The 22,751-nt window shown below is 42.6% G+C and overlaps 2 protein-coding genes and 1 non-coding gene across 3 annotated transcripts in view; 1 reads left to right on the top strand and 2 right to left on the bottom strand.

The window, feature by feature from the left end:
* Positions 1–96: 96 nt before the first annotated feature.
* On the bottom strand, positions 97–17,126 carry PTCD3 (pentatricopeptide repeat domain 3). Its single transcript, XM_058839110.1, has 24 exons — positions 16,998–17,126; positions 15,302–15,351; positions 14,600–14,639; positions 13,546–13,591; positions 12,767–12,835; positions 12,235–12,339; positions 11,730–11,853; positions 10,982–11,100; positions 10,515–10,588; positions 10,121–10,208; positions 9,964–10,024; positions 9,598–9,680; positions 8,794–8,938; positions 8,122–8,172; positions 7,205–7,288; positions 6,628–6,656; positions 6,246–6,349; positions 5,521–5,599; positions 5,339–5,429; positions 4,581–4,666; positions 3,376–3,524; positions 2,472–2,513; positions 1,452–1,610; positions 97–757 (listed from the first exon to the last, which is right to left on the bottom strand). The coding sequence occupies exons 1-24, from the start codon at positions 17,087–17,089 to the stop codon at positions 679–681; spliced, it is 2,049 nt and encodes a 682-aa protein (XP_058695093.1). The 5' UTR covers positions 17,090–17,126; the 3' UTR covers positions 97–678.
* Positions 9,748–9,889, bottom strand: LOC131579379 (small nucleolar RNA SNORD94). The gene has a single exon (XR_009277697.1). It is a non-coding gene; the product is annotated as a small nucleolar RNA SNORD94 (small nucleolar RNA).
* A 70-nt stretch (positions 17,127–17,196) lies between the features above and the next one.
* The window catches only part of POLR1A (RNA polymerase I subunit A), a 29,342-nt gene continuing 23,787 nt past the window's right edge, over positions 17,197–22,751 (top strand). Inside the window, exons 1-7 of the mRNA XM_058838553.1 lie at positions 17,197–17,369; positions 17,841–18,045; positions 19,159–19,308; positions 19,401–19,508; positions 20,433–20,518; positions 20,624–20,733; positions 22,235–22,321. Of these exons, the coding sequence (XP_058694536.1) occupies positions 17,293–17,369; positions 17,841–18,045; positions 19,159–19,308; positions 19,401–19,508; positions 20,433–20,518; positions 20,624–20,733; positions 22,235–22,321 (823 nt within the window). The 5' untranslated portion in view covers positions 17,197–17,292. The remainder of the gene's footprint in view (positions 17,370–17,840; positions 18,046–19,158; positions 19,309–19,400; positions 19,509–20,432; positions 20,519–20,623; positions 20,734–22,234; positions 22,322–22,751) is intronic.

The following is a 22,751-nucleotide window of genomic DNA, read 5'->3' as shown; positions in this document are numbered from 1 at the left end:
CTGCTCTGCTGTAGTTCTAGAACTTCAGGTATTTCTATCAAAGGTAAACTGGTTCAACCACAATTTTTGTTCAAGGATGATCAGAATACAGACAGCTTTTATGTCAGCCATTTATTAGAGACAGTCTCCAGCTGTACAAAGTGTAGTTTAACATGTACACTCCCAACACCTGTCCTAAAACACCAAAAGGATGAGGAATAACACCACAGGTGCTGGGTATTGCATTACTTCAGTGTGTATATACAGAGTAAACTCAATATTTAAATAGTTCAGCAGAATTTAGATGGAAAGGAATTATATCTGGTGCAGGGTCAAGTGACAGGAGGCCCACAAGAAGTCTTGCTCAAGCTGTGGAAGTCTTGTGCCAGACTCCAGGGTGCACAGCACTCCTCTCCCTGCAGCCTTCCACTCTCAGTGATGCTGTTTACAGGAGCCAGCTCTTGCAGGGGTGCTGGGGAGGAGACCCAGGGTAGCCCACACTGTGTTCTACTTCACCAAGATTTAACAGCTTCCAGCTGGCACACGAGGACGGTGTCTTGCCAAGCAGGTCTCGTATCAGAACACTCCGAGTGTTGATCAGTGCTGCAGCACCTCCCAGAAGCCATTCCTTCAGTAATTCCACTCCAAAGCCTCCTGGTGTCATGGCCAGGGTTGTTCCCCGTTTCCCAAGAGGGACAGCTACTCACGGTCGCTGTCACTACTGTCGCTGTCACTGTCACTGCTGTCACCATCCCACTTGATACTCTCCAGTGCCTTCCTGTGGTGTCAAACAGATCAGTCATCAGTCACCTCTTGTGGCTTCCGCTTGAAAAGAGATCCCAAAACGCACAGCAAACACCGAGAACGTTATGGGCTCTAATGCCTACTGTCCTCAAAGGACAAGTGCACCCAGCATTTGGTGGAAGCACATCCTCTTGGAAAAGCCAGTTCCCCTCAAAGTGGTGAGCTGGCTGTCAGGGGTGCTGGACTTGTATTTATTCCCTTGAAGCACATCTGGCTCCAAACTGTGGTCCCTCAAGCCTGACCACCATCTGAGGATCATCTGGGCTGGGCTGGAGCAGTGCTGTGAGAGGTGGCCACAAGCCTCAGAACCTGGCAGTCCCATGCAGGGCCAGCCTGTACCACCCCGCTGCTGCAGCCCAGCAAAAGCAGTGTCTTCAGGCAGCCAGACCCAGCTAGGAAAACATTCTGGGAAAGAAAGGTGATAGGAGGACTGAGCAGTGGATAAGGCTAACCCCACCATGGAAAATTCCCTTCCCTCCTGTGTGGGATGGATACAGCATGGAACCAAAAACTTAAGGGCCATTTCGGTCCTGGAGTCAGCAGACCAGCACATCATTCTGAAGCCAATTGTCTGCTCCCTTGTTAGAGAAGCCTTTCCAAATGCACTGCCCCTCCAAGACCCCGGCTACTGTACCCCTTCAACAGTAACATGAAATATTCCAACTTACTTCTGTGTTTCAGACAGTTCAAATTCCTCCTCTGTTCTGCTTTTCAGCCTTTGAGATGAAAGAAGCCCAAGGGATGCTGCCAGCTTTACCATCTTAATTGCCTCATCTGGGCAATTGGTTTGCTTAGCACAGTTCAAGAACTCATCCATCACTTTGTCACTGCAAAGGCAAATGGTGACTGTTCTCAGGGTCACAGGAGAGGTGCCCATTAATTTACAGCCTGTACTTTAGAGAGGAAGGTGATATTTTCAGATCTACCAGTCCATCTCTGCTCCTGCCAGGAAATTCAGCTCTGGTTCAGAGGGAAGGCTATGTGCTAAGTTTGGCAACTCCTGTCCCAGCAAAAGAGAGCAGGCACTGAGTGCCACTAGGTGTGTAGCCTTTGGTACCACACACCTTCATGGTGTTCACTGGGGCAAGCTCCAATTTTATTTAGAAAAAACCCACACCCAAACAAAACCCATTGCTACTCCTGAAAGGTTCTTCAAACAGTTCCATCCTCCACAATCCTGAGACAAGCAAGCCAGTGTAGCCTAACAGGGAATGACCTAAGATGTAGCATTTGACTTGATAAACTTGTCTGTAGAAATCCAGGCACCTCTGAAACATCCATGCTTGGTTAAGAGCATGCTGGAATATTTCTGACACGTGGAAACCAGATGTTTGGGAGTCCTGCTCAGGCTGATTTGCACTGCTGAGTTCATCAGTGGCACTGCTCTCCATGGCTCAGAGCTTCAGAGACCAACCACTTCACGCCCTCCCACTCTGCACTTTCGATGTGTTTTGGGACAGAAAGCTCTTGGAATACTTCCACTGGATAAACAAACAGCCATGCTCACAGGGACAGACACACATTCATGTTCTGGAAGTAAATGGACCACTACTATCAGTTACAACTGAAGGTTGGACTACCTGACCTTTAAAAGTCCCTTCCATCCCAAACTATTTCATCCTGTAACAGAAATTCAGGATCTCAGCCAAAGGGGAGACTCAATAACTGAAGAACCTAAAAATACTTACGTGGGAATCCGATTGATTTTCTGGAAATGCTCCATCATGTTCCTATTCAAAAGAAAAGAAAATAATAATTTTAAAATCCCACATAACAGGAACAGATACTCAACCTCTTGGTTGAGCCTCCACTGACACACAGGTAAGCACAAATTCATGAAACAATCTTTCCCATGGATCCCATGCTGTATCCTTGCAAATTCAATCTGTACCAGCTAACTGCACTGATTAGTTTAACACAAAGTATCTTAAACTCTGTGGAAAATGTAAGTGTAGCTGGTGGCAATTTTCCCTTAAAATACAACATAGTTTTAGTATTTTAAAATACTCCTTTGTTGATACTTCTTTGTTTCAAATCAATCACTGTACATGGAACATCTGTATTTAACAGAAAACAGCTCAGAACCTTAAATTGGAGGCTAGATATTTTAACCTTATTTCAAGTTCAGAGCATGTACGACAGTACGTTCTAGCTATTAGAGTTCTAAAAATAGCCTATTTACAGTCTTAATTTGGGCTGTTGCTAATTAAAAATTTAATTAAACTAATTAATCTCTTTATCAGTTTGAATTCCAAATAGTTCTAAAAATCAGAAAGTGGTGAGTTGTGGGCACTCAGCAGTGCTCAGGGAAGTGATTGTCAGACCACACCTTGCCATAAGCAGCTGTACAAAGCTCTACACCAGATACTACATTAGTTTCTAAACCATTTTTAAGACAGACAACTGTAACTCGGTGCTAAGAAGGAACAAAAACAAAGGAAAAAACCCAACACATTCCCTGCAGGCTTTATCCCCTCCCTTTGTCTGCAGGGGCATTCCAAGGCATCAGTCATTGGTTATTAGCTTTTGGTTTTTGTAACTAAGCCTTGAGCTGCAGTGTCAGCAAGCCCAGAGCTCAGAGCCCACACGTACCAGGCATCCTGGATCCTCCCAGCCCTGGAAAACAGCACCACAACATGGCCCAGAGCACTCCCTGTCCACTCCAATGGGACCTGCCCCGGCCCAGCAGGCTCATGGACAGCTTTGATTTCTTCAGCACACTTGGCAAATGCCAGCTGAATCTGTGAAAACACTGTGCTATTAATACCAAAACCTCTGAAATCAACAGAAGCTTTTCAGTGCAATCTCTCCTGCAGCTCCTACAGGTTTGCTCTGTATGTGATATAAATTTGTAAATTAATAGTTGTTACCCCAGGAGACAAATCTGTCTCTTCTGTCAGGATGGCTGTCCCCACCAGGCAAGCTCTAAGGTGGCTTTGCAGGGACAGCCTTCAATACCCTTCAGCTTGAGAAAGCAACTACTGCAACGAAATACTTGGCAAAATCCCTGAATTCTGCCATGTGCCTCCCCAGAGACATGGCTGGTTGGGCTGCATTACTTCTCCAAAGCCTGGTAAGAAGGGATTCTGCTCTGTTGAGGTTTCTCTATAGATTGAATCCAAAGGGTTGTTTAGCAGGCCTGGATAAGCTCACATGGATCTGGGAATCTGCAGTGGCAGATGCACTGGAACTGGATCTCCAGAACTAACCAAGGCTACAGCATTTACCTACAGTCTTGGGAGACATCACTACTCCTTACTGAGCTTCTGTGCTGGGATAGAGTGAAATTTCTTCAGTTTCTTCTTCCTTACTGTGGGCTTACATGGGGCTGTGTTTTATATTTAAGATGGAAAATGTGTTGGTAACACAGGGGTATTTTTGTTTCTGCTGGGCAGTGCTTAAAGAGCATCAAGGCTCCACCACCAGGGAGTGAGTTGGGGGTGCACAATGTGTATGGTACAAGGAGTTGGGAGGAGACACCTCTGGGACAGCTGACCCTAAATGACCTGAGGGATATTTCAGACCACAGGTGTCATGCTCAGCACATAAAGCTGGGGAAAGGAGGAACAGGGGATGGAAGTGATGGTGTTTGACTTCCCAAGTAACTTACACATGAGCTTTCCAGGAGCCTGGCCTTCCTAGGGATGGCTGAACACCTGCCTGTGATGGGAAATGGTAACTGAGCTTGAGCTTTACCCTTTTAACTGTCCCAGTTCCCTCCACCATCTCACAGGGGAGGAGTGAGCAAGCAGCTGTGTGGGGGCTCAGCTGTTCATGGACATTACCAGCTTCCTTACCTCACTGGGGTGCTGGTCCCTGCTCATCAAAGACAAGAACTCTTCCAACAGGTCTTGTCTCCTGCTAAACCCCAGCTGTTTCACATCTGTATATAGAGAATATCTGTTGTTGGTAGGTGTGACCAGTACCCCTTGTTCCCAAATCCTAGCATTATAGTCAGCACAATTTAACAAGGCAGAACCGTTCTGTGTGACTGAGCAGGTCACATTTAGTTCCCTCTTTCCCTTCATTTATCAGATCCTGTGCACCAAACACATGAACTAATCTGATTTCTTCTGCCCTTCCCTGCTGGTCTCAAGATTTCTGGGTGACAGCCCAACTACTCTCCCCTTGATAATGGCCTTCAGGGTCCCAAGCACTGACCAACCTGGTGGTGGTGATGATCCTGTCATGGAACAGTGAGGAAACAACACACAGCACCGTCTGTAACATTACCAGTCCTCTGAGGGAACATGGACCTGAACTGCTGCTGGACAGTGAGGCCCACAATCCCCCAGAGCAAGAACCCTCCACCACCATCAGCTGAGGATTAAGGACTTGAATTCTTTTTTTTTTTTTTTTTTTTTTTTGAGGTGGGCTAGATTAAATCTTAACCAAGGATCTGCAGAGGGTCCAGGTGATTTGATACCACAGGCAAACACTGCACCTTATCATGGCTACTCCAAGCTATGGGAAGTTTCCAAACTAACTCAAACTTTGCACTGCTCCTGGCATTTGTCAGACAAACTGCCTGTGAAGCCATGTGGCCATCACTGACCTTCCCAGACTGAAGGGATCACTTCCAACTGGTTGGCTGCATCCAGTGCTTGAAGGAGGTCCAATATATTTTTAGGTCCTGGATAAAAAAGCTGATGGAGGAAGAGAATAATTTCAGTCACCTGTGACTGCTCCATTTTTCTATGCAAAAACTCTGCAGCTCTTACCCTGGTACACACTTACTGAATATGACATTTCTTTGTACCACTTCAACACCACCTCAATTTGTTCCATCATGCACAACAACGAGAAGAATTTTGACCTAGAGAGAAAAAAATGTCCTAATTCAGTTATGGTTGGATCAACCAAACCATACAGAAGTACCAGCAAATGATGGTGTGCTAATCAGATCTGTATTGCAGATCAAGGAAATTTTACTGATTGCAACACTCCATGCAATCAGAAAAGCAGCAGTGTTTCTTACAACAGCTTAATGCTGACACTAGATTACTGGCAGAACTCCGTTGTTAAGATACCTGAATCTGTCTCAAATGCAACTTTTGGATATAAGAACTGAAGTAAATTAACCTTGTTACTTGTGCAAGTTCACAAGACAAGCCTGAGTCCTTGATCCAGTGCACTGACTAGGCAAACAACCCTACATGAAGAAATTACAGTTTTGGTGTTTCCTCCAAAGCTGCCAGGGTACACAACAGAATGGTAGAACCCACAACTGGCTGTCCTAGTTGCAGTATGGGTGTTGAGATGAACTGATGCTCCAAGACACAGGATTTCAGTTCAAAGGCCACAAAATGAAAATAAATCCTAAACAATCACAGGTTTTATGAAGGATCTAATTCCCAAACCGGACCTACAATAACCAGCTGGTGTTCAGTGCCTGAATCCTAGTTTGTATTGAAGCTGACAGCAACACACAAGGTGCTAAATATAACCTTCACTTCACTCACCAATAGCCGTTTAACTGATTCACATCCAAGAATTTCCAGTTGTCTCCCTTCTCCAGTGCCTTATTTAACTGATAGGCAAGCTTGATATCCTTAAGATCACAGCACTGCAAAAAAACAGTCAGATCTGAAAGCTGTTACCAAGTGTAACTTGAAAGACTCACAGAGGTACTTGCACATGTCACAGACATGCAAATTACCAATTAGGGAGCAGTCAAGCAAAGAACTGGAGAATTATGGCAGAAAGTTACAGGAGGTGATGAGCATAGATGAAATGGGAGACAGTGAAAGCTAAATCTTGTATGACAGGATGTAAACTCAAAGGCAGTTCTCCAACAGCTGAAGGGGCTCAAAGGAATTCTGATGGCAAAGAAGAGGCACTTACCACTTGCATGGCGGTGGTAAAAAAGCTGGCTGAAAGGGAGCAAAGAAGAGTCTGTTAACTTCAAGCTTCCAAGTAGACATAAAACAGCTCATTAATCCACCCTCCCAGAGGATGGATGAGGTATATTCAATTAGAAACTCAATCTGTAGCTCCATTTGACAATATAGGAGAACTCTTTGCTTTCTTGCAAGTCTTTGGTGTGACATGAGTTGGGTGAACTAAAATAGGAGAACTCACACCACACCTACAACAAAAAAAAACCAAAACAACAAAAACCTGCCATTCACCTGATGTGCATCATCTCATGAAACTGCTCCTCCTTAAAATGATCTTGTAAATAACCCTAGGATTTTTTATCACATGGACTTAAAAATGCTCATTCACACAAGCTACACACCTACTTTCACACAGAAGCCAGTGCAGCAATGCATAGCACAATTCCCACCACTGCAATTTGCCCTTTGTCTCCAGAAATATCAGAAGGGACTGAGAGAAGCAAGTTGCATACATTTATCCTAGCTGAGTAAAACTACCTGACATTCACAGGTACCTTTTCACCCAAGCTTGAAGTTCTTACCATCATCAGGGTCCTGGGCAGTGAAACTTCGCTTTTCAACCTCATCTAACACCTCAGAGATGATGTCTGATGACTGAGCATCGACTGTGGGACAAAGAGACAAACATCACATCTCAGTTGTACCAAGCACCTCCTCAGTGAACAGCATAACTGCAAATACAATCAGAAATTGGGAACAAACATCATTTTAAACAAATGTAACTTCCATGGTGCTCCACACCAGCTGCAATTTAAATTGCTCTAAAATTTGCCCTCCTATTGCCAGATTTCCACAGCACAGCAGGGCAGATTCAGAAAGATAGAAGTGCCTTCTAGCAAGAATCAAACAGGCCTGAAGACTGTCTGTTAGAAGGCTGCACTGGAAAAAGCAAAGCATTTCATAACCAAACAAAAATTTAAAAAAGGGAAAACCAAAACCAAACCAACCCCCAAACCCCATAACCAAACCCAGAGAGACTCCAGAGCAATTCCTTTATGTTTCTTAAAACACAAAGACTGCAGTTATGGCTACTCTGCCTATTATCTTCCTATAGCCAAGAGTCTGTGGCCATGGGATCTTAACCAGTTGCGTTCCTGCCTTCTAACAAAGCTGTTTTCCATGACAGCTCTAATGCACAGAACTGTTGCAGGAAACTAACTCCCTGTGCAATTTCATCCCTGTGAGTGGCACAGTATGAAATCACACACACTGCGGTCAGACCCAGCCTCCACAGTGACTCAGTACCATTTGCTCCCTGTATGAGGTTATCCTTTTTTTCACCTAAGCAGAATCAGGCAGCACAGGGAACACTAAGATCACACCCATAAAAGGTTGTCTTTCAATCCATAAGAGAACTGCCTTCACCCATCACATGTGAAAAGCATCAAAGCAGCTGCTACACAAGGCACGCTCATGGCCAAGCTCATAGCGCACGTACCGCCTTTGTAATACATGGAGAGGAGATGATCATAGGATGCAAGGCTGGGCTCTGGAAAGCAAAAGCATTGCAGTTAATGCAACATTCCTGGCTGAGCTTTGTGCTACAGCTCTAATTCACAGTCTGCTCCTCCAATCAGGCAGCATGCATAAATTTAATAAATAAATAATAAATCTAACATCTCTGCCCGCCCACCCGAATGCTAGACCAGACCTCAAGTACACATGCCTGGAGAGACGATATCCAACACCAGTTGGGGCATTCAATTTCTATGGGGAAGCAGCCAAGCTTCTCTGCTCTAAATTAAAATAAAAAATACTTCATAGCTAGTTTCCCTTCTGCTCATGAATGTAATCTTTAGCCTATCAACAAGCATGCTACTGGGGCAAACACAACCCACAGGATGTGAAATCAATTATGCAGGTATTTTCTGTTTCTGCAATACTTATTTGGAAGAGAAAATCATCATCTAGAGTAAAAGCTTTCTTCTGTAGAGATGTAGATCTATAGACCTGAACTGGCTTGGGTGGCTTGTGAAGTACAAGCCTGGAATCAAGGAATCACCACTGTGTTGTGTGGTGCTGAAACCCTACGTTAGCTGTTCTGTTCTGAAGGTGGCACTGGAATATCTTATCACTGCATATAACAAATACTCTCTATAGGTTCTCTTACCTATATCAAGTGCTTCCATTTCCTTTAATACCAATAAAGACATAGTTCTGCCCACACCACCACATCTTCTCAAACTCTTCAATACGGAATTAAAAGTTAGCAGAGTTGGTTGCACTTTCTGTTGAGCCATGTGAGTCAGGAAGTCCTTAAAACAAAATGCCCAAATCCTTAGTGCTTCACATGTTAAGAATCACAGTTCAGCTTTCAGGTGGGTTATCATACATTCCCTCAACCCAAGCCTTCTCACCCCCTTCAAGTGAACAACTCTGCTTTAACTGATTATTTATTAAGGGAGTACTGTCTAATTTTTAATGACCTAAACCCAAGGCTACATTACATCAGAATAAACCTTGGACAATTGTCTCTAGAACATAGTGGAAAAATTTTATAGTTACATGAAATTTTTCCTTATTGACGTGTCAAAACTCAATATTCCATTTCTGTCACAACACCATGAATTAAAATTCAAAGAGTTTTTATCTAAAATTGTTCATTTGTTTTGTCTCCCAGCAGTAATTTCCCCAATTACTTTCTATCCAGGCAGTTCTTGGATCAGGTATGTTCTCACAAGGCAAATCACTCTGACAAAGGCAAGGCTGGATTTTTCACATTCGCCACTCCTCCAGTTACCTTTTCTGTTTAAACTACTGCACTTCCTTTACAACAGAAATTAGTATCTGGGGACAACGTTCTTGCTTTTGGTTTTCCAACAACTCCAAAATTTTACTAATAAGGCAGACCCTTATTAGTAGAAGAGCCCACACTCTTACCACTTCCCCATCTCTTTTGCTCTACCCTCCTTACCTTGGCTAATTCCCATCTTTCTACGAACCTCTCCTTTAGATATGGGGCTGCTCTGATCAGTGCATTGAAGGTGTGCACATCAGCTGGAAAATGTAAGATAATCCATTTTAAATAACAATTTATAGCCTACAGGAAAGAGTTTGTTCTAGCATGGCTCAGTTTCTGGCAAAGTCTCATGCAAACCTGTTTCCAGTGAGCCAGCCACATGCCAGCTGCACTGGAATTACCAGTTTGCATTCAGCTCCCATGATCCAGCTGAGGTCCGTACCCCTGCGCCAATCATCACTGCCATGAACAAACACTCCTGTGCCCAACAGGGGCTTTCAGTTCTCAGGAGACCACAAAGTACAACCAGGAGACACTCACCCTTGTGCCTTTCATTCAGCAAGTCTATGTACATGTCATAAGCTTTAGAATAAGCCCCATGCTGCAAAAACAACAACAACAAAATAACAAATCAATCCTTGACTATGTGAGATCTCATAAGCTGAAAAAGTCCCCCAGCACTGAAGAATAACTTTACCTTCACCATCCCACGGATCATTGTGCAATAGGAGTGTGCATTCCTCTCTGGCATTATCTTAAATATCCTTTCAGCATGGTTGTTCTCCCTAGAACCAATGAACAAGACAAATGTTAAAGAACTAAATAAAAATATTATTAGGACATACATACAGGACAAATAAAGGCTGTACCCCCAAAGACTGACATTCACATATCAGACTTGTGATACTTGAACTGTGGCACCTACCAGATTTCCATGAACACTTTAAAAGATCAGCAAACACAGGTTTATTTGACAAGTAACACCTGTGAGTATGGGCTGCTAAAAGACTTAGGACTATAGGTCTGTTCTATAACAACAGTGCAACTGCACAACCCATGGAACATGGGAATGTAGGCAACATTTTTTATACCTCCATCTGGGGCCAGATGACTGTGAACGTCTTTGAAATTGTCTCTTTGGAGCTTTCTGCTCTGAAGCATTCACCTGGAGAGATTTTTGCAAAACGAAGTTTCTCAGTATTAAATTAAGATTTAACATCAAATGACATGATTTGCTAACAAAAAGTTCAGCAGCATGGACAAAAGGTGTTTTTTAGTGGGTTATATTAGAATAATTTATATCATAACATTCAGGAAGCAATAAATAGATTGAGAATAATGTTTATGTTATTCAACATATCAACAGCTTTACACAAACTACTGTTGCTATTAGGTCAGTCATTGATTTTTATAACAGAAGTATCTTCTGGGAATGTTGACTGCATCTGATCCACCTCATGGCATCTCCCATGCAGACTGTACAAAAATCTTGATGTCACCTTAATATACTCCCACTATGTATGAAATAAATAAATAGAGATCAACAAGTTTTCCATACCTCTGGTTCTTCCAAATCCTCCTTTTCTTCCTGCTCATTTTCAGGAGTAGGTTCGCCATCTCCATAGAAGCATAACAAATCTAAAAGGCTGTTTGTGGTCTCCAGAGATACAGGGGTACCTGTAGAAAATGAGAATTTATGAGAAAGTGAAGAGCTCACCACCCTGCAGCCATATCAGAGAACCTCTGAACCCCATTTTGCTCTCTTCCAACACAGACATTCTCCAGCAAGTCCCTAACCCTGCTGTGATACCAATACTGCCACAAACCCACTCATCACAGGAGACAATTTTAACACTGAACCAGAGTATGTTTTTCTACTGAAGCCACTGAAAGGGTAGAGTTTTCCTGACCAAATAGGAGAAGGAAGTGACAGCTGACAGCCAGAACTATGAAGCCCAACACAGCAGCTGAAATTTCTAGAGCTTTTCATAACTCCTCCTAGGATACACCCTGCTGTGAAAAACACTTTGCATGTTTCACTTTATATGAAACATTCAAAACCAACAAAAGTATTTTATCTGCTTCCTCTTCAAGAAGTCTTCTCCTTATCACCAAAGTGACATGTCAGACAAGCAGTGGCTAAAATTCTCCAGTAACTACAGAGAACTACTTCACCAGACCAGAGTCAGGTGTGAAAGGAGCAACAGAGTCACAAAATTGTCTCCATGGCCTGTGCCAGCTGCTGAAGTATTTTTGGCACAATTCACATAGAGCTCCACCACAGAACCTGGCAGGTGATCACATACCTCCCTGTTGAAGCTGATCAAACATGTCCACAGACTCTTTCACCATCCTGAGGTGGATGCGCTCCCTTAGAGCTTCCTCGCTCACTCCTTTAGTCTGAGGTGTGAGACTCTCAGGCATCAGGCACTAAAAGCAAGAGTGGAAGTCAGTCATAAGTTCAAACCTTCTCTAGATATCCTTACTCTTCACCCAATACACTGCTTGGAGCCCAACAACAGCAGTCCTTTTGGTGATAAAGGACCACACACATCCTCATCCCTCACTTTTGTGCCAGGAAGCAACATCTAAACAACACTGCTTTTCTTACTTTTATCTCAAGAACCTGCTATGATATTGAACTCCCAAGGAAAAATGTCTGCTACAGAAACATAATAGAAATACAGTACTGTGTTCATACTGTCTGCAAAACAGTTAAAAAATTACCCTTTTATCTTAGTTTTGGACCAGTCCAAGTTGATTTCACTGACAAAGCACAGATACAACAAAAAGAAAAAGCAGAAAGCTTACTGGTACGTTTGGCTCTGCAAAAGTCTTGTCAAAATATTGAGGAAAGTTCTTTATGATGTATTTTGCAGCATTTCTCCCAGACTCCTTTGACAATGAATACAGACGCTGCAAAAAAATGAGATAGAACAAGATGGAGAAATACACAAATTACAAGGGTGAAAATTAGGAGAAACATTTTCTTTAACAATGAACATTTTGATGGGATCAAATGAAACTAATGCATAATTTTCAACTTACTACAATCACAGGGACAACATTTGGTATTCATGCCAATATAAGAATGTCTGTTCTTTAAACACCATTGTATTCTATTTCCTTGTTACTTAGTCAAGGGACACAGTTCAGACATCTGAAATGCTGCACTACTACCTTAAGTTCAAAAACATCTCTCATTTAAGAGAGAAAATTGTGAAAGCAATCTGCTACTTCATTTTCTTTTGAAATCAAAACCAGGCTTCAATTAGGTAAGAGTATTCACAGCCTAGACAAAGGTAGGAGGGAAGCTATCAAGGATGTGAAAGGAAATACATACAGAATTAGCTGCATTTCTTGGCATAAGGAAAGGGTCATCCTGGAACATGTAATGAGCAGCAGTAGGATCCTGTAGAAAGAAGAGCCCAGCATTGAGAAGTTTATCATTATGTGCACAGGCACAACACACTGCCTCATGGCACAATGAATTCTTCCACCATAACCACCACCAATGCACATTTTATAGAAGTTCCCCTTGTTCAAAAAGGCTTAGCCTGTTTGGAAATAGTTTAAAAAATATTTCCATTACACACACACATGGAGGCTACCGTGGTGACAAAAAAGGGTCCTTCCTATAACATATCAAGCAGCAAGTGCCCTGCAAAGCAAGTAGGGCCCCAAGTGTAACAGCCTTGGGAAGCTGATGGGACTTGGCAAGTTTTGATTCAATTCATAGAATTTAAGATAGATGGGATTTAAGAACAGCATCGTAGCATTTCCAGGTTTTGCCTAACAAGAATAGACACTCATTGCACTTTTTAAAGCCTTTCTGGACTGAGATTGGGAAGGATGGTCTGGATTGTGAAGCTGAACTGGTGAAGGAATTTTCTCCCTATATTAGTAAAAGCCTTACCAAAGCTTTCTCTGGTAACTGCAGCTCTTAGCACATGAATGAGGCTTTAAGGACACAGCAAAACACCTGAGTCAAAGGGAAAACCCTGATGTGAAAGTCCCATCTCTCATTTATGGCCAAAGCAGAAATTAAAGGCCTCCTGAGCATAAGGGTATTGCACAAAATGGACAACCTGACCCAGCTCTATGACCCACAGAACCACTCACCTTGTTCACAGTAGAAGCCAAGGTCTGGAGCACTGCGAGCTTATCCCTAAACACAAAGGAGTTTGGTCAATACTCAGCTGCAGACTTTGAATGCTTGCATTACATTGTTTGGAGAACAAGCACAGGATTATCCTGACTCACAAGGATTTTCAGTTCTAGGAAATTATGGTTTTGCTGCACTAGGAAAACAACGCTTCTCACAAAGAAAGAGAGAATGCAAAAATTGTCTCAGTTCTTAAACAACCCCAGGCACTTAAGAGATTTTGAGGAAAACCAGAGGAGCATGTGTTTTCAGCTATTACTCCTGCCCTTTTAATACATTATCAAAGGAATATCACAGGGAAGCGCCACATAAATAATTCCTTGGAATGCTGCTTCTAGAGCATCTCTGAGGGATAAATATATTAAAGTCGCTCTACAGTACATGTCTTTGCAAGAAAAACAAACAAACCAAAGTCAGGTATCCCAGGATCCCTGTGCCTGTGGAAACTGAAGACTTTGGTTGTTTCAAGCAAACAAGGAAAGGCCACTGAAAGTGTTTAGGTGAAGATGGCCTTACTTTGGGTTTACATGCTGACACCATTTGACCATAAACTTAGTTTCTGCTGTACAGTCATGCAATTCTATCTTAAGTGCTCCCAACAAAATAGGCTTTATTCAGTTGTATGATTTCTAAGCAGGATTTTTTCAGTCAGCTATCAGTGTTCCAGTTTTATTTTGCTGGAAGAAACGCATTCACATGCAAACAGCCAAATGAACTTGGTTTTACAGATCTTTAGCAAATGTGATCTTTTACAAAAAAATAGAACTAGGCTTAAGAATGCAGTAGTTGTGTTTTCAAAAGAAATGTCAAGAACACAGTGAACATAATCTGCAGAGAGAGAGTAAGAGTTAAAAATATTCACAGAGCTCCAAATCAGCAGGAAAACCACTAGTGGGACACTGAATCAAGGAATACAGGAATCTCAACTTTCTTTTTCAAATCTGGTGGACAGACTACATTTAGCTAAGACTGATTTTCTACCAAGAAAAAATTCCAAAAGTGAACACTCACCATGTTTTCCTTCGGGGAAGCACAATTTCTTCTTGAGTTACTGTGAGAAACAATATTAAAATGGTCATTAGAAACAAAGAGATGCTCAAAGAAACTTCTGACCCTGTAAGTTGTAGCTAGGTGGGGTCAATCCTTCTCCCAAGTAATAAATGGTAGGACAAGTGCAAAAGGCCTCAAGTTGCACCAGGGGAAATTTAGATTGGGTATTAGGAAAAAATTTCTTCACTGAAAGGCTTGTCAAGCATTGGAACAGGGGAGTTCCAAGTGGTGGAGTCACCATCCCTGGACTGATTTAAGGCATGTTGATGTCGCACTCAGGGATGTGGTTTAGATGTGCCTTGGCAGTCCCAGGTTAAGAGCTGGACTCCACTAACTCAGAGATCTCTTCCAATCCAAGCAATTCTATGATTCTACAAAACTTGATGAGTTAAGCTGATCCAGCTGAAAGTACCAAACTAAGGATTTAAAAATCAGTCTAAGATAGGCTCAGGGAGCTGCACAACTCAGTTCATGCTGCTGGAACACGGAGCTGATTGGTGATGAGGTAAGGAATCAAGTTAAGCAAGGAAATTTATGCACAATGAAGACAGGGAGAAAGAAAATCCAAGGAGGGGAAAGAGGGTGTTTACATCCTATCTCCTGACACACTGTGTTGTTAGATTAAAAAACATATGCAAGGAACCAGTAATGAAGACAAGTTACCCTGTGAATTGTCCACAGTCTTCCCAAGAGCAGTACTACTCGAAGAGCTCCTATAAAACAACCAGGGACTTGAATTTATGGCAGTCACATTAATACAGCACAAGTAGAATAGTGAAATTCTATACTACAGGTCAGAATTAACTAAAACATTAGATGAAACTGGAGTGCATTACAGTAACTGGCAATGTTGCACTGTTTAATTCCAAATTATTACCAGAGAACTTATATTTGATGCTTAAGGCCCTCATTTCAAGAGACAAGAGGTTATATGTGAAAAATTATACTACAAAAAAAAATAAATCTGTGATTACTTAATATTGGGGTATAATGTTTTTAAAGTAGTTTTCATGAACTCATGTATCTTAGAAAGAAAATCAGGGACATAAATCAGAAAAGACTTTATGCTTTAGAGATGGAATCATGCTGAAAACAGCACTTAAAAAAAAAATACGTTAGACAGTAGTGTTCACAGAAGGAGAAAACCCAAGAGTAATGATACAGGTGAATCAGCCTTGGTGAGTTACAGATGTCCAGATGTCTCTACAGAGGTGCAGAAGCTCCTCACAAAACCAAAGCTGTGGCACACACAGACACAGGACTTGCTGAGTATCACAAAGCAGCTGCTTTGTCCTCACTCAAGACGCTGCTTCAAGTCTTTCTAACCACTGTGAACATTTTACGGCTTTTAACACAAACTAAGGCTTACATTAAAATACTTTTACTCGTTTTGCTCACGAAGCAACCTAACAGTAAAGCTTTACTGTAACTCTGGCCTTCAGTGCCTCCACACTGACCTTGGCCCTGAGGAAGAGGCTGTTAAGGTGCAGTTACAGCTCTGTATCTTACCATGGCACTGCACAATTCTGGGTGCTCCCAAAAAGACTCATAAACTGATTAAGTATGATTTTGCCATCCCAAAAATGAGTAATGATTACGCAGTGAAGTGGTACCTTTTCAATTGAGAGTCCCTAAACAAAACCATTACACAGAATCATGGAATGTTAAGGTGTTGGAAGTGACCCTTAAGAGCTTGTTCCACCTCTGCTGCCATGGGCAGGGACACCTTCCACTAGACCACGTTGCTCCAAGCCCCATCCAACCTGGCCTGGAACACTGAGGGAGTTGAGGCATCCACAACTTCGCTGAGCAACCTGTGACAGTGTCTCACCATCCGTACAACAAAACATTTCTTCCCAATATCTAATCTAAACTTCTTTTTCCATCTGTACTCATTATTCCTTGTTAGTCCTATCACTACAATTCCTGACGAAAGATCCCTCTCTGGCTTCTTGGTAGGCCCCGTTCAGACACTGAAGACAGTTAAGGGATCTCCATGCAAAATTCCCTTCTCCAGCCTGAACAGCCGCAGCTTCCTCAGCCTTTGTAAGCTCATCTGCTTTTTCGCGAGACTCAGCTCTAGGAATCGCTTAAACGCTCAAACTCTCTCCCGGGGAGTCTCCGAGCCGCTCAAAGCCAGGGAAGACCCCCGGGAAAGGTGTCCAAAAGCAGATAAGAGCCCCAGAAGAGGAGCTCTCTCCTGCCACGCCGCTCCGACCACGCCGAGCCACCGCACACGAGCATTGCGCCTGCGCAGCCCTTCCCGCCTCACTCCCCACACCCCCAGCACTGCCCGTCCGTCGATTCCCCCCCGGTGCCGCCGCCGCCGCCCGGCCCTTCCCTCCCGGCGGTCCCTCACCGACAGCTCTCCCTCCCGCCCGGGAGGCGGCACCGCCGGCCCAGCCACAGCGCCCGCTGCCAGCAGCCAGCCCCGACGCGCCGCGCCGCCATGCTGCTCCCGCGCGCGGCCCTCTGGGAGGGCGGACGGCACCACTCCTTCCGCAGGGGGGGAGGGCGGTACCGCCCGTCCGCGGCGATGGTACCGCCTGGCCCCGCCCCCCCCGCGGCCCGGACCGCGTGGTGCTGCCCGTGGCGCGGCACTTCCAGCGGGAGCGCGGGACCAGCTGTCGGCCGGGAAGAGTTCCTCGTTCGCCATGAGGCCGCCCAAAGTGGTGCCGTGGCGGCGGCTGGTTGGGGTGTCCTTCGCGATGTACACGGCCGACGAGATCAGGTGAGGATCCATGTGTGCGCATCCCGAACTCTGCGGGTGCTGTTGGGCACTACGAGTCCCAGCGTGCCCCGCGGCAGGGCGCCGGCGAGCTGCGGCGGGTTATGGCGCGCGGCATGCTGGGATATGTGGTCCGGCTGTGCCGTGGCCCAGCCGCAGGGATGGCGGTAGCCGAGTTTTACACAAATTCTCGCACCGCTCCGAGGGGGCACACTGACAAAATTATGTGATTTCTTAGCAGAGTGGCTAGAGATGTAAAAGAAATATTTGCTGCGATATGAATGTTTTTGCTCATTGTGTCATGAAATCAATGATACACAAATTCCCATTGCATACAAAACACTCTCAGAAAGATGTTTTCATCAATTTAGAAGATCACACAGATACTAAATGCCCATGCTAGTTGTACCATTCAAGTGCGTATCGTGTCGCTGTTTACTGCCGTTGATTTTTACTCTTTCCTTTCCACTTGAGGAAACTGAGTGTGAAGGCCATAACAAACCCTCAGTACCTGGATAATGTGGGGAACCCGGCTCTAAGTGGACTCTACGACTTGGCCTTGGGACCTCCGGACTCCAAAGAAGTGTGTGCGACTTGCATGCAGAACTTCAGCAACTGCCCCGGACACTTTGGCCATATAGAACTGCCTCTGACTGTCTACAACCCCCTGTTCTTTGATGTATGTACACTTAATTATTGCTGGTGAAAGGGGTGGTGGTGCCCAAGCTGTCATGTAGTTGTAGTAATTGAAAACAGTAAAAGTGCCAAGATCTGTTTTCTCTTTTAAGTGTCATAACAGAAAATGTAGTAGAAAAGCTTTGTTGTGTCATGATAGTTCAATACAAGTAGAGCTTTCAAAAATTATGCTCTTTGTTGTAACTATTGTTTGACTCAATATTGATAAGCATGTCAGGGGGGAATATTCATCCTAAAGTAAGTGACTGACTGGAGGATGCTTTAATTAAGTGAACAGCACAGTAAAAATTATCATTTCCTTTAAACAACTACTGCACATGAACAGCTGTTCATGTTTTTCCAGTTTTTAACAAACCTGAGCTGGGATGAATTTTTGTCCTGAGGTGCTGATCTCACCATTTACAGTAGCTGCTGTTTGCACTCTCTATTAATTGAGAGTCAAAACCTCGCTTTCAGGTGACCAAAGTTAGATGAGGTACCCACTTCTAGCCTTGTTCCAGCTACAAATAACTGTATTGACCAAGGATTAAAATCCTGCAGCAGTAAATCCCAGCCTTCAGGCCACAGGGACTGCATGCAGCTGGAGTGAGAGAACTGTGTTAGATAATAACACAGAGCTGTGTTAAATAATAAAACCCACTGATAGTGTCCCAGACCTTGAGGATAATGTGATTGTGTGAAGGATCTTGTAGGGTTGAGACCAGAAATCAAAATTTAATTTTCATGAAATTTCATTTTAGTAGTGTGGGGGTTTGGGTTCCACATTGTCCTCTACGGGCTGAGCTGTCGAGAGCTGTAGTCTCAGTGCTGTGTAAGAGCAGCCTTGGTCCCAGAGCTGCTGTAGATACCACAGGTGTTTCATGTGTCTGTTGTGTAGACAGCCTGCAGAGAATTTATCTACAGACCATGCTTTGCATATGAGTTCGGTTGAAATAAATTTTTTTTCAGGCAAATTCTATATGATTAGAATTAACCATTAGTATACTTTCCCAATTACAGTAACACTGTCTTTAAGTCCAAACAATTGTAGTTACTTGCTTACTGTGCAAGCTAGTACATCTGCCAGGATAACCTTTTCTTCCCCTTTTCTTTCCAGAAATTATACCTTCTCATACGAGGATCTTGTTTGAATTGCCACATGCTGACATGTCCTCGAGCCGTGGTTCACTTACTGCTAAGTCAGCTGAAGGTGCTGGAGAAAGGGTTGCTTCATGCTGTCCATGACCTTGAAATCATTCTGAACAGGGCAAGTAGTGTGTAATGCTCCATCCCTCTTGGGGTTCGTGGTCTCATAAATCTAAAGCTCTCTGCCAATTTCTTTTCTTCTGTTCCTTTTAGTTTATAGAGCAATGTGCAGATGCAACAGGCTCAGAAATTGAGGAAGAGTTGAATCGCCACGTTCAGGAAATGTTACAAAGCTCTCAAATAAGAGATCGGTGTTCAAATGTAAGTACAGGCAGCACTTCTCCTGAGATCTTGGGCTTTTTCTTCTTAAAATAGCAATGTGCAGAACAAAGCCTGTCTTTGACTCTGTAGGTGATGGATTCTGAACTGTCTTATGTCTAGAGAGCTTTCTGATGGAAATGTCTGAAATTAAACTTAAAAAGGATTTTATTTCCCATTAGTTTAACTTTTGAGTTTCTGGAAAATAGTGTCTGTGTAGGGAAATGTTTTGATGGTGTAAATACCATATTGAAATCTGATACTGCTGTCAGTACACCAGCTACAGATGTTGACACTTCTCTGTATGATGCTCTGGCTGTTTTGAGGTGCAGAACACATTCTGAGAGCTCATGCATCCACCAAACTTGCAGAATTAATTACAGTGACATTTTTAGGCAGGCTTGTGTAATTGCATTCTAATTCTATTTTAAATGTAGTTTAATGTACATGGTTAGTAAAGGCAAATGAGTGAAGAAGATATTTAAAAATCTAAGACATTGAGCAGATTTGTTTATAAGCCAAGTTTAATTTCTCAATCACTTGTTTAAAAACTAAGCTTAAGCACTTTGTAAATCATACTTCACAAGCAGTCAAAAGAAGCAATTTTTGTCACTTTTCTACCTTGTTAAGTTATCGTTAGTGAAAAGCTTTAAATTCCAGAAGTGACTTGAAAAAGAAAGACTTTATGGAATAAATTGAAAAAGGAAGGTGGAGAGCACTGAGGGATGTATGTCTCCAGCAAATGAGAAAATGAAGGAAGAAGATTGCAGATCAAGGCATGAATTAATGAGTTTGTGGATGTGTGTGGATTGATACTAATAATGCTCATGTTGATAGTTGATGTTAATTGTATAATATTCTTCACATAGGGTGTTTTATTAAATTCATTATTTTTAAGACTTGTTTGGGTTTTTTTTCCTTTACCAGGTCAAAAATGTGTGTGAGTGTAGAAATAAACTGATATCACAGTTCTGGAAATCACATATGGGTTCAAAGAAATGCCCAAACTGCAAGTAAGTTTAACTACATGAGGAAGCTGTTTTCTATTTAAATGCTGTATTTATATTATCTTTCATTTGCCTGTCCTGTTTGTTTGGGTTTTTTTTTTTCCCTTTAAGATCCAGGAGATCACTGGTGCGGAAGGAGCACAACAGCAAGCTGACAGTGACCTATCCTTCTACAATGTGCCATAAGTCAGGAGAGGAAGGCATTCTGGATGAAACAGCAGGTGAAATATTTGTCTCCTATTCAAATATATTTGCACTTTTTCCTTTCATTTAAGGGGCACAGATTCTGAGCAGTGACAGTGCGCTTGAAACTCATTTATAAAAAAATGCTGATTATTATTAAACCAGTAAGCTCAGGAGTCAAGAGAGAACCCAATTCCATTAAATTTCTCTTTGAGAGCCTGTTGTGCTTTTGCAGCTTCAAGTGTCTCTGTGTCAGGAAAAGAAGTACAGCTGTATAATCTGTGTCAACTTTAGGGTGGTTTTGGGACACTTTCATTTTTGGCACATAGTTGATTTTCTGATGGATTTTTTAAACAGAGCAACTACAGATAAGATTAATTAGGAGAAAGATGACCAACTTCAGAGAGAAAATCACATAATCCTAACTCTTACGAATGAGTTTCCTCTTAAAGAGTGAAAGACAAAAAAGAAAGGTGACACTTTCTAGGATTAATTATCATTGTTTGAATCAATTTAAACCTCCTTTTCCTTCTCATATCCTCAATCCTTTACGCAGTGAAACAGAATTGAAGCAGATATTTATGTGTTATTTAGCCCTTAGGAAAGGTTTCCATAGAGAATTTATCTTGCTTGCTACTCTTGATTTAAATACTAGATTAAGTCTCTGGACCTGTGGCTGAAAGCAAAATGGGAAGTATTCTATATTCTGAACTGGGAAAGATCACACCTTTAGGTACACTGTAGATAGCCTGTGCATGGTTAAGTCTCAAAAGGCAGTACCTTTAACCTTGGCATTGATGCATTTCTGTTTGAGGGATGGAAAGGTTTTCTAGGTGAATGGAGAACTGAACTTTCATTGTGAGAAATCTGCATTTCTGGACCTAAGCCAGAAGAAGAATAGAAACTGAGGTTGTGGGAGAATTGCTTTTCATCGACTTGTGGAAATTGAGATCTAAAATCTGGCTTTGTTTTGAAAATGATTGATCTTTTTGCTTCTCAGTAGCAAAACCAAAGCAAAACCTTCCTCTCCAAAGCAGAGGTAGCTCAGACTCTCAGTTATAATATAGATGGATTGCTGACTGTTGCTATTGTCTCCTTCAGTTGAGTGTTTCATGGGAACCTTGATAGCTCCCTGCTAGTACCTGAACCCCACTGGCAGGTTCCCCAGCTGCAGGTGACTCTTGATTTGTGTTTTGGTCAGGGGATGAGATCATCTGAAGAAAGGTTCCAGCTCATTATAAGTCAAAAAAAGCATAAACTTTAGATGTTAGAATGGAGTCTCATTTATGTTACTTATAGCTGTATTCAGTAGTCACAGAAATAGTTTCTTTTTTATTTAATTTTGTATTCCCAAAGCGAACATTTAAATGATAATTTTGATTTAGATGCCAGCCAGTATGTTTTGTGTTTATTTCCATTCCTTCTCTGAGCTGGAAGCACTGTAAGCAGGAAAAAATCTTTTCAGAGTAATGTCTTGAGATTTTTTTTTTAAATAAGTGTTTTTTTATTTTTTGTTTTTTTATTTTTTTTACTTTTCAGGTATTGATGAAAGCCAGTTAGGGAAGAGAGGCTACCTGACGCCAATGACTGCCAAGGAATACGTCCTGGCTCTGTGGAAGAATGAAGGTAATGGTTGTGAAGAGCAATATTATTTTGTTTTCTGTACCATTTAGTGGACAAATCTTCAAATCTCTCAGTATGAACTCCTTGTCAAATCTTTGCCTTTCACCTTAAGGGCTCTTGGCTGCAAAATAGGTTTTGTACAGGAGGACTGGCAGCCAATGAATGCAGAGACCTGCATTCAGTTAACACTTTGATCAGTTATTCTGCAATTGTGGCTCCCCACAAATCACAACTGTTGTTTGCAGAAAGTGTGATTTTCCTGTGGTACTGCACCCCACAGTGACACTGGTCAAAGACTGAGAATGGATTTATCAGCCTCTTTTTTGAGTTGCCTGTACTCAGAATCTGTCTGCAGGAGAAACCAAAGCAGTTTCCTGAATCACAGTCAGTAGCTGGAAACTTTCTTCCTCTTGTTTTGCTTTCTCCTTCTGCT

Source organism: Poecile atricapillus, chromosome 4 (genome assembly GCF_030490865.1).
Source record: "Poecile atricapillus isolate bPoeAtr1 chromosome 4, bPoeAtr1.hap1, whole genome shotgun sequence".
NCBI classification, from domain to species: domain Eukaryota; kingdom Metazoa; phylum Chordata; class Aves; order Passeriformes; family Paridae; genus Poecile; species Poecile atricapillus.
The sequence above is the reverse complement of the archived record's forward strand: the minus strand, read 5'-3'. Positions and strand labels throughout refer to the sequence as shown.